Source organism: Amphibalanus amphitrite, unplaced genomic scaffold, assembly GCF_019059575.1.
Source record: "Amphibalanus amphitrite isolate SeventyFive unplaced genomic scaffold, NRLGWU_Aamphi_draft 001960F_arrow, whole genome shotgun sequence".
Taxonomy (NCBI): Eukaryota; Metazoa; Arthropoda; class Thecostraca; order Balanomorpha; family Balanidae; genus Amphibalanus; species Amphibalanus amphitrite.
The window spans coordinates 36332-52250 of record NW_024883453.1 but is presented as its reverse complement, the minus strand read 5'-3'; the positions used below and the strand labels follow the sequence as shown (position 1 = coordinate 52250).

Genomic DNA, 15919 nt, shown 5'->3' with positions numbered 1-15919 from the left:
ACGGGGCGCCGACGCCCGAACACACGGCCCGGACCGCGCTCTCCACTCGGGGCTTCCGGCTGATCTCGTTAGCTGGGTGTGGGCGGCGCAGTTCCACGGCCGTGTACTGCCCCTCCCCAACACACACAGAGGGGAGGAGGGTGTGGGTACACAAGAGTCGTCTAGTACCGCCTCCTAGGGCAGGAGAAGCGACATGGGTCCAAGCGTGCCCCTCAACTTTCAACGATTGATGTGTCATTATTTTAAATTCACTGACAACTTTAAAGACATAATATGGCTCTAGTGGACTTTTATTGTATGCATAATATAATATTACACGGTAATGATAAATAAACGCTCATGTGCACAGCCAGGCAACACCAATGACTAGATTTTTTACAACTCAGGTACGGTAAATATAAGAAATAACGTGATTCGCTCGAGCATGACACTTGAATGTTTAAAACCCAACAGTGCACAGCCTTTTATATGAATGTGATGGGTAAGGCAGTCTTCAGGTGTCAGGGGAAGACCGCAACCAAATTTAAACCGCATCAGGACACTCAATACAACCAGTCAATAAGTTTGTTACCCGATAGTGCTTGACGTTTCAACAAACGACGCATTTTAACGGCAAAGCACATTGCTAGCGTGTAGCGCGTGTAGAAAACTGCGACATTTTCTTTGTGTCAATAGACGGATCCGTGTGATACGCGCTGCGTGGCGTGACGGGCAGCGAGAAAGCGATGAGATGTGATAAATGGCTATACGGTGAGATCACGAAGGGCGAGATCGGCTCTCTAGCGACCGGTGTAGCACACTCAGCTGTGGACGGTCGGTCCTCAGAGCAACTTCTAGAAGTAGCGTGAACGTCAAAGTGGACGGAGTCGAAGGCTTGCTCTAACCCTCTCTTCTGAGGGCGGGCTTGCCGCTAAGCGCCACGGTCAGTCGAGCGTCTCGGGCTTGAGCGGTACCCCTCCCCACTCTGCTGATGGAACCTAGTGGAGCGGAGGGCAGTCCTGGTGTTCGAATTGACGCGGCATCACCATGCGGCTTGTCTTGTCCGACTCCGTCCGCAGGTACTCCAGCACGTTGTTCACGCGAGAATCAGGCACCTGCGAAAACGATTTTTGATTAATCAAGCACTGAAACGCTGAACGAGAAAAAAAGCGTGCAATTAGCTGCTAACAACTACTATTTGGAGCACCGAATATGCCCTAATCATAGAGTATAAACTTACCGATCCGTCAGCGGTGGCCAGGTACTTGTAGATGCGCTCGAAGGTGTTGTACGGAATGGCAGCGCTGCCCCCGGCCGGCTCCGCGGTGATAATCTCACATACCATACGCATAGTGCCTGTCAGGTCCTGGAGGTAACAGGAGGGTAGAAAATTCGCGGTAAGACAGAAGATACACAGGCACGGTCGGGCAGACAGACATGGCCACACAAATAGAGACAGTTGCTCATAGCTCGACACACAATTCGTCATCGCATCTGTTCACTAAAAATCACATCACTAACGCCCAACACCGGATTCCAGTATATCCATTTTTCTACCATGTGCACTGTGCAGAAGTACAAGCCCGTTTCAAAATACGGGCGGCTATCAACCCACTTTTTCCAGAGTACCGGCGGCCAGCGCCAGGAACTGCAGCCAGTCGATCTGTTCTTCGTCGAATCCACCGGCCAGTAGCAGGTCGTCCAGCGCCTGACGTAGCAGGCACAGCGACTGCCACACGTCACGGATGTCATCCGCCGTCACCGTCTTGCGATCCTCAAACTGCCGGGGAGGACACAGAGCTACACAAGACGAACAGCGCGCGAGCGGATAAGCAATGCACGGATACCCGTGAATACAGCGTCATAGAGGCGGCACAGGACGAAAGCAAACGTAGCGAAACACAGGAAAAAAAGGGCGGTAAGAGGTTTCTAGGTGCGATAAGAAATTGACGACGACCGACTAGGCATCTTAAAATGACTGATCACTTGTCAAGAACAATTCGTGGTTGTTTACTGTCACATGGTGCCCGTACCTGACTATGCAGAGCCCGCAGATAGCCCTGTGTGAGGCCATTCATAGTGGCCGGTGGAGGTGGAAACTCGAGTCGCTGCTTCATCGGCGGCCGCTCCCCGTTGGCCAGCGCCAGGAAGTAGGCGGCCGACCAGCGCACCAGGTCGCGTGGCTGGGTGCGAATCGCCGCCTTCGTGTACTGCTTCAGAATGTCCGGAAAGGCCGGCGGTACTTTGATCTGCTGCGAGCAGTACATGGGCTCCGGCAGTGGCGACATTTCAGCTAAGCGCGGTGACGGAGGTATTTAGCTGTAATAAGTCATGATGTCAATTTCATGGAAAAAAAGGCAAAACAATCTTCAACCTCAAGCATCTAATAATGATATTCTGTAAATATTTCAGAACTGCATGCTTCAGCTTTCAAAGGCCATTTGAGCTGTCAATTACCCATATGATTGAGTAAATACACAGTCTCATCATGAAAAGTGATATTGATTGGAATATAAATATCAAAAGCAGAGGAAACCCATTCATCATGAGCAATTCTATGACCTGGACCATGTGATCAATACAGGCTCGGACATGGTCTTTGAGAGTAGGTACCATTTCACCCGTTAAATATTATTTTCGATAAAATGAATAACCAAGTGCAACTTTTTACACCAATATCAACATGAAATCTTTCTAATATGCACGAGAATATCAAACCAACCATAAATAATTGTAATGGAATTTGAATTTGAAATCAGCTCTCCAGTCCAGTTGTCATTCATCGACTTTCAACACAAAAACATTTGTGACATCAAAATACTGGTGCTTGTAATATTGGAATAATTGCCCACTACCTAGTATGCCATCCCACTTCTCCAATCATGGAAAAATAACATAATACAGCATCAATCACCACATATCACCACAAAACAACAACCACACACACTCGGAATTATTTTGGTATTTCAGACTTTCAATTTTCACGCATTTTTATTGCGTCATACAAACACGAAACAAATTTGTACGGAGGTGAGCGATTTGGCTAAAAACAGCATATTAGGACTAATTTGACTTCTAAATACACATACTATATCTCAAGCTATGTTTGTTTAAAAAATATACTTACCTTCAATAACTAAAAATGGCATTTTGCGAAGCGCTCAACAAATATTTCATGACGTCATTTATTTTTATGTTTCCATTTTTAAAATAAATGTTTTTATCGAGCTTGAACGTGGCTATTGCTACATTTCTGGCGCGACTGCCTATGTGGGTAGGGCACTTTTACATGCTTTATTTCCAGTAATTTGCCATTTTTCGTTACTTTCAGGCTAATGTAAAAATAATCACTGGCGTTCAGTATGATTTTATAACACCGAAAACACCTGTTGGCTGTTATGTGTGATGTGTGTGTTATATGTGAGATGTCTGTTCCAGTGTTCATTGCACCAACGCAAGGCTATCAACTATTAATAGTGCTTCTTTTCTGTGCAAGACATTGAGCAAAACATTTTGAATTATGCCAATATGTTCATAAATTTCATATAAATATTTTGATAGATAGGTAGATGAGCTGAGTCGTGCCATAGTCATAAGAATATCAATGATGTGTTCAGATTTAAGAGTTGGTGTAGCCATGTCAATGTGAATAAGACACATGGGCACTGTTCAAGTGTCTTTGGCTGCCGTGGATCCCTGATTAAAAAGGCTGGGCTTAGTTAACAGCCAGTCAGGCTACACACAGATTGCATTTCCTGCTGTCCTGACTCCTGATTGGCCATTAGCTAAGCCTCGCCTTTTTACCACGCTAGCATCGGCGGTGGCAGACACTTTAACAGGGCCCTGAACAATTTCTGAGGAAATAGCTATCATAAATGTATTGTTTTTAGTGTTTTAATTTATTAGATTGAACTTTAATTCAATGACACAAATATATTATGAATGTTCAACATTATTTCATAAATACTCTCAGAGTCAGATAGATGCTGCTAGTGTCCACACAGTGCTCGATCTGCACAGAAATCCTAATGATGCCACCTGTTATTTTATCATGGGCAGATCTTTTCTACCTGGAGCTAGAATACCCTGCCTTCAGAAGGCCCTGGGCAAGGCCTTCTAGTTTGGCTGGAACTCTCTGGGAGTTATTGGGATGATGGGCGGAAAACAATAATTCAATTTAACGAAGTGGGGAGGCTGGGAGCTAGCTTGTTGGAGGTTGGTGTCTTGTGAGATAGCTTGTTGGAAGTTGGCATCTTGTCATCTCAAGATAGGACCCTTTCATGCCATCCTGCCTTCATTTTAGCATTGTTAGGCAGCAGGAGCCAGCAAGACTGAAAGGGATGCACTGAACGGTGAACAGCTTTTCAGTTACACATCATGATTTGAGCCATTGGATTGCAAGCTTTTGGTTTTTGCTAGTTTGTTTTGGGAAGGAACACATAAAGAGACTAAACAATATCTGCCTTTGCTTCCATTAGCTCTTACGCACTCACATGCCCTCTAAACTAGGTCACAATGGCTCAATTTATGACACTCAGACAGGATATGTTATGGCCTTCTTTTTCTATGCCTATTACAGAATGTCCAGGGTCTTTCCCAACCGCGTTCAAATGTAACTATCTTGTTTTGCTTTTTCCTCAGGAAACAGTCTCAAGATGTCTGTGAACAGCGAAGAGAATGCATTCGCCCCCGGCTCTGACTCGTTTTGGGAGCCCCACAATTACAAACGGACTTGCAAACGGATCGAAGATGGTCATAAGCTCTGTGATGACATGATGAAGCTCATCGTCGAACGTGGCGAAATCGAGAAAAGCTATGCCAAGAGTCTGAAAGCATGGAGTAAAAAATGGAATGAACTTATTGAAAAAGGTATTTTAAGTCATCATGAGACTTCTGAATTAGATGTCACATGTTGTGTAGGTTGGATGCTGTTTTCGCTCTCTGAGAATCGTTTTAGGAGTCGGGCTGCCATGACCCACCACCGTTAAGTGGTGATTGATTGGTCCATTATTCTGGTATGTTAGAGAAGTTGTTGAGCAGTTAAGTGGGACTTTAAAGTCATTTTATCTTTTACTCAGGTTGATAAGTTAATGGTATACTTTTCAGAGTCTCAAGAGTAAATGTATTTTTTATTTAAATGATGGCAAATATTTCGACCCCCATTGAGGAGCCTTTTTCAATGCGAAATTACATGGAATAATAATAATAATTACATTATGGAATAATAATAATTATTATCAATAATATCATGGAATAATAATTACATTATTATTCCATGTAATTTCGCATTGAAAAAGGCTCCTCAATGGGGGTCGAAATATTTGCCATCATTTAAATAAAAAATACATTTAGTCTTGAGACTCTGAAAAGTATACCATTAAATTAAGTTGTTGAACCTTGAGCAGCTCGTGTTTCAGTTGGTTTGAACTCTAAAACCATGGTTAGCACCGTGGGACCGTAAATGCGTGGTGGAGCATTTGATCGCCGCTTTCAACGGGTCTCGTGTACGGTGTCGACTGTGGAATGACACCAAGTTCTGAATATTGATGATGATGTTACCGAGATATCCGGAATAATATGCATGGTGTCGGCGTTACATACAGGCTCGGAGTTTATGAGTTTATGAGTATGGTGTCATTGCCACCGATGTGTTCGTAGTAACACCCACACTGTTGTGCACAGGTCCAGAATACGGCACTGCCGAGGCTGCGTGGAAGAGTGTTTTGGTGGAGGCCGACCAGCGCTGCGAGCTGCACCTCAAGGTTCGCGACAACCTGATGAACGACGTACATACTAAGGTCAAACAGTGGCAAAAGGACAACTTTCACAAGGTGAGCGAGACGGCCTTGTGCGTCATCTTTCACGTACAACGCAGCTCCTCCATTGTGTTGCTTCGTACCAGTCTCAAGAAACACTTCAGTCTGTGCCTGTCCAGGCGGCTTGTCTGGATCAACTGCGAGCCTGTCTTTGTTGATTCTATGGATGACGTCGAAGTTCATCTATGCTTGTGCCTGTTATGAATGCATACTATTTCATTGTAATGGGACATTAACGTAATTCGTATTTGATGAATCACGTTCGTCTGTATTTGTCGCGCTATTCATAGCAATAATCAATATCCATTCATTTTGTACTTGTTTTATGAAAGCATCCTAAATGACGTGACGCCACCTTTCCCTCGTCTGCATCGTGCATGTGTAGTGTAGGCCGTCTCGTCATGTCTCTCTCGTACTGTGCTTTCGTTCTCTTACCGTGCCTCGTTGTTTCAAGCCGCGAGCGCCGCTGATGCTCGTGCCGGTAGGTGCCCCCCCCCCGTGCCGCCCATTCTTCCCCGGTCCCCCCCCCCTACAGCCCCGTCGCACAGCCCGCCCCCACCTCCCCAGCCGGGTCGGTGTGGTGTGTTCGCAGACCACTGCGCAATCTACGCCATACGCTGTAACTGTTGACACTTGATAACTCAGTGTAAAACGCGCACAGCCATTCCGAAGTCGGTCCGGTGCTCTCGAACTTGTCAAAAACCAGGATTGATTTTTAAACCACATACATTGTGTACATTGTTTACATTGTTGTGTGTACATTGTTGTGTACATGTTACCTATGTTTTAAATCGTTAACTTTTATCTAAGTATTGAAACTAAATCCCAGATTGCTATTCCGTCGGCAGTTTTGCTCCCAGAAAAAAAGTTGACGCCTTATTCCTGAAGTGTTCTCGATGCGAAGCTCGGCACTTGCTCTGCTCTTCTCACGGCGTCGGGGAGGGGTGGGGGTGGGTTGGCTCTTGGTTTTCAACCCGGCACGGAGCGTTGGTTTGAATATTGAATAAGACTTCGGTGCTCACCACCGTCTGGGATTTTTCGGAGTTGACGGCTGTCCTTATAAATATAACGAGCACGCACACACACGCGCACGCGCTCATCCACGCGCCACTCACAACCCTTCCCCACACATAAACAGAGCGGCTGCGCGCCGGCCTCCCGCAGTTAGTGGGCTGCCCTGGGTTATGTTATCCGTCACTGTAGCGTGCTGACGGGAACTGACGACGGACGGGGCCGGCACGGCGGGTCACCACCGATGTAATGCGGGTCACCGCCTGCAGCGCCGAGCTGAGGGCCCCGCCACATCGCTGCTGCGTCATTGTGTCACTCGGAAGAGTAAACTGGGGCCGCAGTGATGCATAGTTTGATTGTTTGTACGATGTTGCGATAATAAATAGTGTTCTTTTTAAAGGTTTCGATATGAATCATGGTAGCTTGTGCGATGTATCTTGTTTACTTCACATCGCATAAAATAATAGATATCGATAAACGCATGTATGAATAGGTCGAGATATCACCTAAAAAAAAGAATAAAAATAAACGAAACAAGCGGAGTTTTTTAATGCATTCGTAGTATTGATACGGGTATTGATGTAAGTTTTGTGTTTGTGTTTCAGACGATGATACACTTCAAGGAAAAGAAAGAGTTTGATGACGCATTCCGAAAAGCACAAAAGCCGTGGGCTAAACTCCTTGTCAAGGTAAGTGATCGCAGCGCGAATATGACGAATAACACAACTACGTTACAATATGTTCTGTGTCGCTGTTTGTTTACCATTGGATATCAGAGGCGAATATAGTACTGCGTGCGCTCCCTGGTTTGCCAGGGCGGCATTGGACGGCCGCTGTAAGCAGTCTCCCGTTACGAAAACGACCTACCCAGCTCCCTGTGCTGACAGCGGTACCTTGTCGCAGTCAGGCCATGCTCCTATCTTACGGTCACCTGGCCAAGTTCCCAGCGCCCCGCCGGGACTCAGGGTCAGCCCGGTGTTACCGGCGTGTGAGCGTACAGAAGGTTGAGTCAGGCCCGGTATGAGTCGGCGATACACAGCTCACATACGCCACTTGACCTTATCACACTCGCGGGCACTGAATCAAACTTTGCTTTTACATATTTGGCAACACATGAGTAAGAAGTAGGATGTACGAATTTATATAGCGCACGGACATGAAATCTAATTCGCATTCCCCATGGCCTGAAGCCTATTTAGTTATAAATGTTTTGTTGTGGTGGTCCTGACCTGACCTCTCGTTGCTCCTGTACAGGTGAACAAGGCCAAGGCTGAATATCATGCCGCCTGCAAGGCAGAGAGGACCGCCCAGAATCAGAAACAGAACGCCAGTAGCGACCCGAGCCTCTCTGGAGATGCGGTACGTGCTAGACGCCCGTTGCAGATGATGATAGATATCTGTACAATTTGCAAGGGTGAGTGCGCGTATTCATAACAGCACTACAATAAATTGACTGTGAGCTTAGGCAAATAAATGCATGTGCCACTCAGCTCCCTGTCCCTGACTGCTCACAGTCACCTCCCACCCCACCCGTGCTTCCTCAGCTGAAGAAGCTAGCTGACAGGGTACAGAAGGCCGGAGAGGAAGTGGCCAAAACCAAGGAACGCTACGACAACGCCCTCAAAGACATCTCAGACCAGAACAGCAAGTACATCGAGGACATGACGTACGTCTTCAACAAGTGCCAGGAGCGCGAGGGCGAGCGGCTCACATTCTTCAAGGAGACCCTGTTCGGCGTACATAAGTGTCTCAATATCGCCAGTGATCCCATGTGAGTTATCACGCTAGGAAATGTCCGAATCGGAGCGGTTCTGATGCTGACAGTTGACGTATACGTTTTTACGAAAAAAAGAAGATTTTTTTCAGTCCTCGCTCAGTAGAATACTCTATTTTCTGGCAGCCATTCTGACCAATTATGGCCTCCATAGGTCAAATTGCTGTGTCGTGTTTCTCGTTTAATCTTTGATGCATTTTTCGATGTTCTCACAAGTTCAATGGTAGAAAATCAACTCGGAGCGAATATTGTGTCGCAAGTTATTGGCTAAAAGGGAAGATCATCAATGTTACGGCACTACCATAGGCGGCGGAGCGGGGGGGGGGGGGGGCACCGGGGTACCGTGCCCCCTTTGATTTTGGCATTTTTACATTAGCCCTATGGGCGTTGCATGGAAAGAATGGGACCAAAAGTCGGCAGTGCCCCCCCCCCCTTAATTGAAGATGTTCCGCCGCTACTGGGCACTACACAGATGCTTTTCTTTGATTTCGTCACACAGTCTGACCCAGCCACCACCGAAATGTGTCTCTAACGTCCCTGCGACTCCCTGCGACAGGTTGGCCCAGATCTACCGTGAGTTCGAGCACACAATCGCCAACGCCGACAAGGAGAAGGACCTGCGCTGGTGGAGCAACAACCACGGCGTCAACATGCCCATGAACTGGCCGGCATTCGAGGTAGGTTCTGTGCCAGATGACTTGGTCCGTACCGGCGCAGTCGCTACAGCGCAGTGGCTGCAGGCATGCCGCTAGATTTGGCCAATGCAGTGTGATGCCTGGCTAACGAGCTTTTTTAACGCGTGTTTTGTTTGTGGCTGTTTTTAGTTTATATTTTGGGATATTTCAGTTTCACGTGTGTACCCTATAACGGTGAGCTGCCTGCTTTCCTCACCCGGATTGTGTGCGTGTTTTTAAGTTGTGACTGCCGCTGATTGCATCTGTTACCCGTACCCTGGGCGGGTCGGGTCGGGTCGAGCATGTGGAAGCGCTGGTGAGCCGGCCGCCGCCGCTCTCAGTTCTGGCCTGACCCCGTTGCAGGACTATTCGGAGGAGTTCCGCGACATAGCGGGCCGCAGCCGGCGCGCCGGTCGGCCTGCTGACGCCGACGGTACCATCACTCTCATCAACCAGCGACTGGTCACCGACGACCTGCCCGTATGTATCCGTTCACCACTTTGGTTCACCATCAGTGTCTCGGTCAGGATATTGGCATCATGCCATCTTGTAAGGTTGCGTAAACCGTAAATGGGAGAGCTGGTGACATTAAAGTAAAAAAGCTCAACTTTCGATTATACGTGATGGGACATTCAAAGTTGGTACCGAGGCGGTGTCACAGCGTAAGACGGTAAGTACCCTGAAGGTTCAATGATTCACTATCTGATGGCAGTGGAGCTAAGACGCTCGCCTGGGTTCGTTCAGGCGCAATCGGTAAGGAAAGCTGCCAATGAGGCAGAAAGCATGACGTGCAATGCATGTTTGAACAATCGCATGTTTTTACCGCTTGATTATAATACATTGATACCTTTTGCAAGTTTAGCGGTGTTGCTTGGATCACCCATCACTAATAATGTTGTTGATCTTCGAAAGGTGTATTGTGTTAACGCAACCCGTATATCCGTGACGGTTGTCATGTTGCAAATTTATCGACATATCTCTTTCGGACCGTGTATATCTTTTAGCCACGTCCTGTGCGGGCCGGTCTTGGCGGTCGGTACCGCTGGCCCCTCACCACCGTTATCGGTCTCATTCGCAGGAGTATGACGCCGACGCCAAGCCGGGCTCGCGGAAACGGACGCCGGCCGCGCAGCCGGGAGGGGCGGCGGCGGGTCACTCGTCGGGACAACAGTCCAATAACGTGTCACCGAACCGCAGCTCACAGCACAGGTACGAGTCTATTGAAGGACGGTTCAGACATCGGTTCTAATCAGAACCGATTCGAAGGGCCGAATCGGTTCTGACCGATTCGGACCAACGTCGTGTCTACGAAGCTGCAATGTTTGTCTATGCTTTCTCTCGTCACAGCCCGAAGTATTGCCACCTTCAGCTTTAGATATTCGCGTTTAATTCTGACGGGAGTTTACCTATAGATGACGCCCGTCGCTCGTCCACTTTCGACCACCGCTGCACATCCATGACCTAGTCGGTGACCTGTCCCCAGTAACGGCCACGGGTACGAGGACGGCGGTCACGAGGAGTGGGACGAGTACACCGTGGAGCTGGTGGATAACGGCGAGCCGGGCGTGCCGGTGCGGGCACTCTACGACTACGACGGCGTGGAGGCAGATGAACTTTCCTTCAAGGCCGGTAGGTGGCGGGATCGGCAATCGGCCGGGCCCATCGCGAACTACTGGCGTGGGAAATAGTTTTGTTTTAATAATTTTTCGATTGTTTTGTTCATCCTATCCTGCAATCGATACAGCGCGAGGGATATGCTGGGTATAGTTCTTGTTTTCATTATCTTGTTTTCAGGCACCTCGTGCACATTGCACAAAATGTTTTGTTGTGCTTTTTAGCTCTATCGGTGAATGCAACATTTTGGGTTACGGCTCGCTGATTATCGCTTACGTGATGCGGTGTGACCTGTTTGCACGTTGTTGATCGTCTTGTGTAAACTGACCCGATCGCACCTCCCTCCCCAGGCGAGGCCTTCGAGAAGCTGGAGGACGAGGACGAGCAGGGCTGGTGCAAGGGTCGTAAGGACGGCAAGGTGGGCCTCTACCCGGCCAACTACGTACAGCCCGTGTAAGAGCGCTGCCGAGCTGAACATGCTACCCACGCCGTGGTAGTGTGGGGTTTGTAGGCCAACTACGAACAGCCCACGTAAGGGCGTGACGGCTGGACGCCGGTCCAGGGCCGTGACGAGCGGCCGGGCGGACCCAGACGTAGCGGCGCCGGGTGCCCACACACACGGCCCAGACGGCACGCTGTGTACGGTTACAGCGAGTGCCGCTCTAGCCTGAGGTCACAGCGCCGGGCCGGCGCACTGGGACGCGATTCCCGGCCCGGAGCCGAATCTGGCGGCCACAGAGTGGTTGGACGACTGATGGCGCCGGCAGCGGCGTCCGCGGCCAATGGCGGCCGCTGCATGTGTTATACAGAATCCCATTGCATCTGATCTTTGGATACTAACGATGATCTGTGTGAGAGCGTACGCTATGCAACTGTGACCGTAGGTTTTGAGCATTTTGTTGGCACAAGTGTCGTGTATGTGGCGCTGTTGTAGAGCTCTAAGCGGTTAATGGGCGGACAGCGGGAATATGGTGCTCTCGTTGGTGTTGCTCATTCTGTGTTTGTGTGCGGGCCCCGTCTGTTGGGTGCCGGGTAAGGTGTGCCATGCCGACGCGCGGCGAGTCGTGGTGATATTCCGGATTGGAGGGGCTGCCTCGAGCCGCCGGCCCCGTGTCAAGTGACTGTTGTGTGGCCTGGTTTGTTGCGCAGTAGGCTCGAGTCGCTGCCAGCCGCTGCTTCTGCTGTTGTTTGAGCAGAGCGCGCGGCACGGTCGCGGCGGCGCCTCTCTCAGAGCGTAGAGCGATATAATGCAGCGCGAGTGAGTCCGACGCCAGAGTCGCACAAGGCTGCATCAGAAGGACGGTAGGAGCCAGAGGCCAGAGTATTTCATGTAAATATTATGCCAATACAGCAAATAATATAACAGTTGTCGCGAAACACTCTGAAGTCTGAATCACATGTTGTGTTACAGTTGCCCGGCTGAAACAGCAGCTAGAAAGGACATCCGTTACGAAGCGGCCGTGTCTCCGGGGGCGCTTGTGCCAATGGCTGGTCGCACTGAGCCGGGGGCGGGGGTCAGCTCGTCCAACCGTGACCTCACCAAACGGACGGACGGCAACACCATGTTCTTGCAGTCACAACTCGCACCACTGATAAAGTCAAAGGTTCCCAGTTTCGCCCCGCAGCCGGGCGCGGGGCAGAGGAGGCGGCCGCGCGTCCATCCAGCCTCCTCAACCTGCTGGAGGGCCCATCCGGGCAGCTGCTCCTCTGAGAGACCGCGCAGCTCCCGGGCGCCGCGGCAGCACGAGGGCGTCTGGAGCGCGCCCGTCTGCTCCGAGCTGAACAGGCACTGCCGACAGCCGCGACAGCGGTACACCACTGGCGCGGAGACGGGGTCCATGACCTGTGGCCGGACTCCCAGCCTGACTGCCTGAGATGGCCAGTCGTCTGGCCGATTAGGCGATTAGGCTTACTGAGAGGATTGGCCAGTTGGTCACCTGTTCAGCTTTGAGCTTATGATCACTGATGATTGAGACGAAACAGTGTCTGCAATCTCCGCTTGCTGGTACTGCCAGTAAATCTTCAGAGTAACATTCCAACTTAAAGTTTGTAGTATGTTTTACTGAAGTCAAAATGTAACTACTTTAACCTGGAAAGAAGAGTGGGTATGGAAGTTAACCAAGACAGCAACAAACGTCCATACTGATAATTGAATTTATATGTTGCCGTTGGGTCAAAAAGTACAAACTTTTAATTATGGTCTACAATGCAGACCACTCACTGATGCAAAAATATTTTACTGGAATCCCTCTTGAAAGTATGACACTGCATTATTCAATGTTAAAGGTTTGCTAACAATTCAGTAGGCGGAACTATGGTCAAGCGTACCCATTTTCGGGAACGCATTTTCGTTCCCATGTTTGGGAACGATAAACCCAAATATGGGAACGCCATGTAGGCATTATTTAAAACAAGAAAAAGAACCGTTAAATGACGTCCAAAAAATATAAAACGATCGTGAACCGCCTGATATTTGTCTCAATATTGTTGGGAAAGAGTTTGATATTGTAAGGCCCATCGTAGTTTCAAATCGTTCCCCTATTTCTAAAGCAGTCCATCATCCGGGCCGCGAACCCAAATTTGGGAACGCTCTCGTACACTGGCGCTGCAAGCGTTCCTTATTATGGGAACGGCGTACCCAAAATTGGGAACGATTTCACCGACGCCTTTCAGGGGCTCTTTTCATTAACAAGCATCATGTCCAACGCCGCAAATTATTGTTAAGCAACAATCATCAGATGACCTTTCCGGCAAGACCGTCGCATGTTTCGCCCGGTCTTCTGCGCTTTTATTCCCGTCGATCTTGCAGCGGGCACGCCCCCCTCTGCAGGATTACGTAATTCACAACGCTCAGCGATGTTCAACAAGGTCTTCCATACCTATATCCACCGTCCGCGCCGAGGGTGGAGACATGTCAAGCACCTGTCTGTTTATCACCGATAGTTGACGAGCACAAGGAAGTATCCAAAAATGGGAACGCTGAATATGTTACACCCTCAAAACACCTAGTCCCATGGAAAATCTAGTTTTTTCCTTTCTTAATGAGTGTAAGTGGCAAAAGGCCTGGTAGGATGGGCACGAGGAATGATCGAAATCAGCATAAAAATTATAAATAAGCCCCACAGAGCGACCTATATAAGAGAAATTCCCCCAAAACGATCATGCTTAGAAACACGAAAGACAAAAACCACGCTCATGACGCTCCTTATAAAACAATGCTAAACAGCTAGCATCCAAATAAAATATGTCTTTCCGGGCTGATAAAATACAGCTGAATAATTTTAAACCACTGAAACTGAGTTTACAACAGTAGTTCGGTAAAATCACTGACGTTCCACGCGGTCGTGCGCCCCGAGACCAAAAGTCAACAATATTACCTCGGGACTGTCCGCGTGTTCGCTTGCATATTGGTGTCGTAGATGCATAGTGGCATCTGGTGTCGCTAGTATGAAACTTCATAACCAGGCAAAAATTATTATACTTGACCTCAAAATGTAAAAAACGCTTCATTTTCCTTTAAATTGCATGTTAAATGTAGTATAACCCATGTTTTCACCATTCCGTCATTTCAAAAAAATCATTAAAAATATCATTCAACGGTCAATTTCCTTGTTCAACGGTCAGATTAAAGATAATTTTATAGAGATTCAGTAGATACTTAAATTAGCGTGCACTTTTTTGAGACGTGATGCACTAATGAGTTTTAGTGGGCGAACGGCCGAAAAATTACCTTCCGTTCCCGTAAATGGGAACGCCCGTTCCCATATTTAGGAACTCCGTTCCCAAAAATGGGAACGTTCCTATATTTGGGTACTCATGACCATAGTTCCACCTACTGAATTGCATTGAATAGTAAACACAGTCCAAGGATCCAATATTTGCATACTTCACCACGGTGATGCTGTCATGTTTAAAGGAAATAGTTCACTTTTTAACATGGGTTTTGAACTGGAATAGCAGTTCCGTAGCTTGGGCTGAGACGAGCATAAATCAGGAGCTTTTACAGCCCAATGATCATCCTAGGCAAAGATATTCTATTTCTCGTCCCGAAAAAGGTGTCTTGCGTTGAGGATGTGTGCCTTGCATATATTTCCATCCAGTATGAAAAGAGCATGGGTCCCGAAAATTCTTCAGAAAGTAGAGAAATTATCTACGAGAACTCTAGAGAAATTCTCGTACTGATCAATTAGGACATTCAGGGGAACATTATCAGATCGCCCAAATGCCGGTGGCTGCGATAATTTCTCTGTTTCTGAAGAATTTTCGGGACCCATGCTCTTTTCATACTGGATCGCGTGTGCCTTACAGAAACTGAAAAGTTCTTCCTATATCAAAATATAGAAAATAATCTTTTGGTATAAAAAGGTTTTATTTTCTTTGCTGATTATTTTGAACATAAAAAATCATAAATCCGTTGCAAAAAAAAATAATTTCGTGAAAGTGAACTATTTCCTTTAAGGTATCAGGACTGAGGACAGCACAGGATGAGGAATTATGGAATAAACCACGGTATATAAGAACTGAAAAGACACTGACATAACAGTGCATATCACTAGGTAGCATTGTAACTTAGAAATAAAAATGCATAATTGATGATACACATGGAACTGCAACAATGATAATTTAGCACAAAGTTATATCTGGTTATATCAATCCAAGCCAGAATGAGGAATTACATATAAATATCAACATAAACAAAAGTAAAAAAAAACAACCACAGCATACCTACCTATCATAGAATGGTTTATGGCAGAATATCTGTATCGTAAAAATGGCAAAAGTCAAGTGAATTGCCTACTTCTGAATAACCATATTCAAAAATATTTCCCACATACCTACACTCTCTCCAAATACTCCAAGCCCACGTATAATACAGCACAACACACGAAGTTGAAGTGGAAGTGGAAGTGGGAGGAACAGCTGGAGGAACCCTCGGGCGATTTGCATTCAATTCGCTTGTGTAATCACATGACACCTATTTCACGATTTACCCTAAAAAAAGATATACAACTCAAAAGACATTGTTTAAAACTGTAATTAAACAAATACTG

At 47.5% G+C, this 15919-nt stretch overlaps 2 protein-coding genes and 1 long non-coding RNA gene across 14 annotated transcripts; 1 reads left to right on the top strand and 2 right to left on the bottom strand.

Annotated features, from left to right (window-relative positions):
- Nucleotides 1-272: 272 nt before the first annotated feature.
- LOC122375931 (ropporin-1-like protein) lies at nucleotides 273-2934 on the bottom strand. Of its 5 annotated transcripts, none has more exons than XM_043355523.1 (5): nucleotides 2894-2934; nucleotides 2013-2298; nucleotides 1595-1759; nucleotides 1220-1345; nucleotides 273-1094 (listed from the first exon to the last, which is right to left on the bottom strand). In XM_043355523.1, the coding sequence occupies exons 2-5, from the start codon at nucleotides 2265-2267 to the stop codon at nucleotides 978-980; spliced, it is 663 nt and encodes a 220-aa protein (XP_043211458.1). In that variant the 5' UTR covers nucleotides 2268-2298; nucleotides 2894-2934; the 3' UTR covers nucleotides 273-977. The 5 variants fall into 5 exon arrangements, with proteins under 5 accessions (XP_043211458.1, XP_043211459.1, XP_043211462.1 ...); XM_043355524.1 differs by having other exon boundaries at nucleotides 2904-2925; XM_043355527.1 differs by having other exon boundaries at nucleotides 2702-2924.
- On the top strand, nucleotides 2661-12254 carry LOC122375930 (protein kinase C and casein kinase substrate in neurons protein 2-like). Of its 8 annotated transcripts, none has more exons than XM_043355517.1 (11): nucleotides 2661-2680; nucleotides 4621-4848; nucleotides 5662-5810; nucleotides 7412-7495; nucleotides 8061-8165; nucleotides 8351-8577; nucleotides 9137-9257; nucleotides 9618-9734; nucleotides 10333-10463; nucleotides 10738-10883; nucleotides 11219-12254. In XM_043355517.1, exons 2-11 carry the CDS (start codon nucleotides 4635-4637, stop codon nucleotides 11323-11325), a joined length of 1401 nt encoding a protein of 466 aa, XP_043211452.1. In that variant the 5' UTR covers nucleotides 2661-2680; nucleotides 4621-4634; the 3' UTR covers nucleotides 11326-12254. The 8 variants fall into 8 exon arrangements, with proteins under 8 accessions (XP_043211452.1, XP_043211451.1, XP_043211457.1 ...); XM_043355516.1 differs by lacking the exon at nucleotides 2661-2680 and adding an exon at nucleotides 2784-2802; XM_043355519.1 differs by lacking the exon at nucleotides 2661-2680 and adding an exon at nucleotides 3232-3249.
- LOC122375933 lies at nucleotides 12188-15777 on the bottom strand. The gene is made up of 2 exons (XR_006255486.1): nucleotides 15704-15777; nucleotides 12188-12957 (listed from the first exon to the last, which is right to left on the bottom strand). It is a non-coding gene; the product is annotated as an uncharacterized LOC122375933 (long non-coding RNA).
- Nucleotides 15778-15919: the final 142 nt, after the last annotated feature.

Excerpts from the sequence above, each read along its gene's own strand:
- LOC122375931 (XM_043355523.1), bottom strand. The coding sequence starts at position 2,267 with ATGTCGCCACTGCCGGAGCCCATGTACTGCTCGCAGCAGATCAAAGTA. Across the intron at positions 1,760-2,012 it reads TGCGGGCTCTGCATAGTCAG|TTTGAGGATCGCAAGACGGT; the intron begins GTACGGGCACCA and ends CCTCCCCGGCAG. Across the intron at positions 1,095-1,219 it reads TGGCCACCGCTGACGGATCG|GTGCCTGATTCTCGCGTGAA; the intron begins GTAAGTTTATAC and ends TCGTTTTCGCAG.
- LOC122375930 (XM_043355517.1), top strand. The coding sequence starts at position 4,635 with ATGTCTGTGAACAGCGAAGAGAATGCATTCGCCCCCGGCTCTGACTCG. Across the intron at positions 5,811-7,411 it reads AAAAGGACAACTTTCACAAG|ACGATGATACACTTCAAGGA; the intron begins GTGAGCGAGACG and ends TTTGTGTTTCAG. Across the intron at positions 9,735-10,332 it reads TGGTCACCGACGACCTGCCC|GAGTATGACGCCGACGCCAA; the intron begins GTATGTATCCGT and ends TCTCATTCGCAG.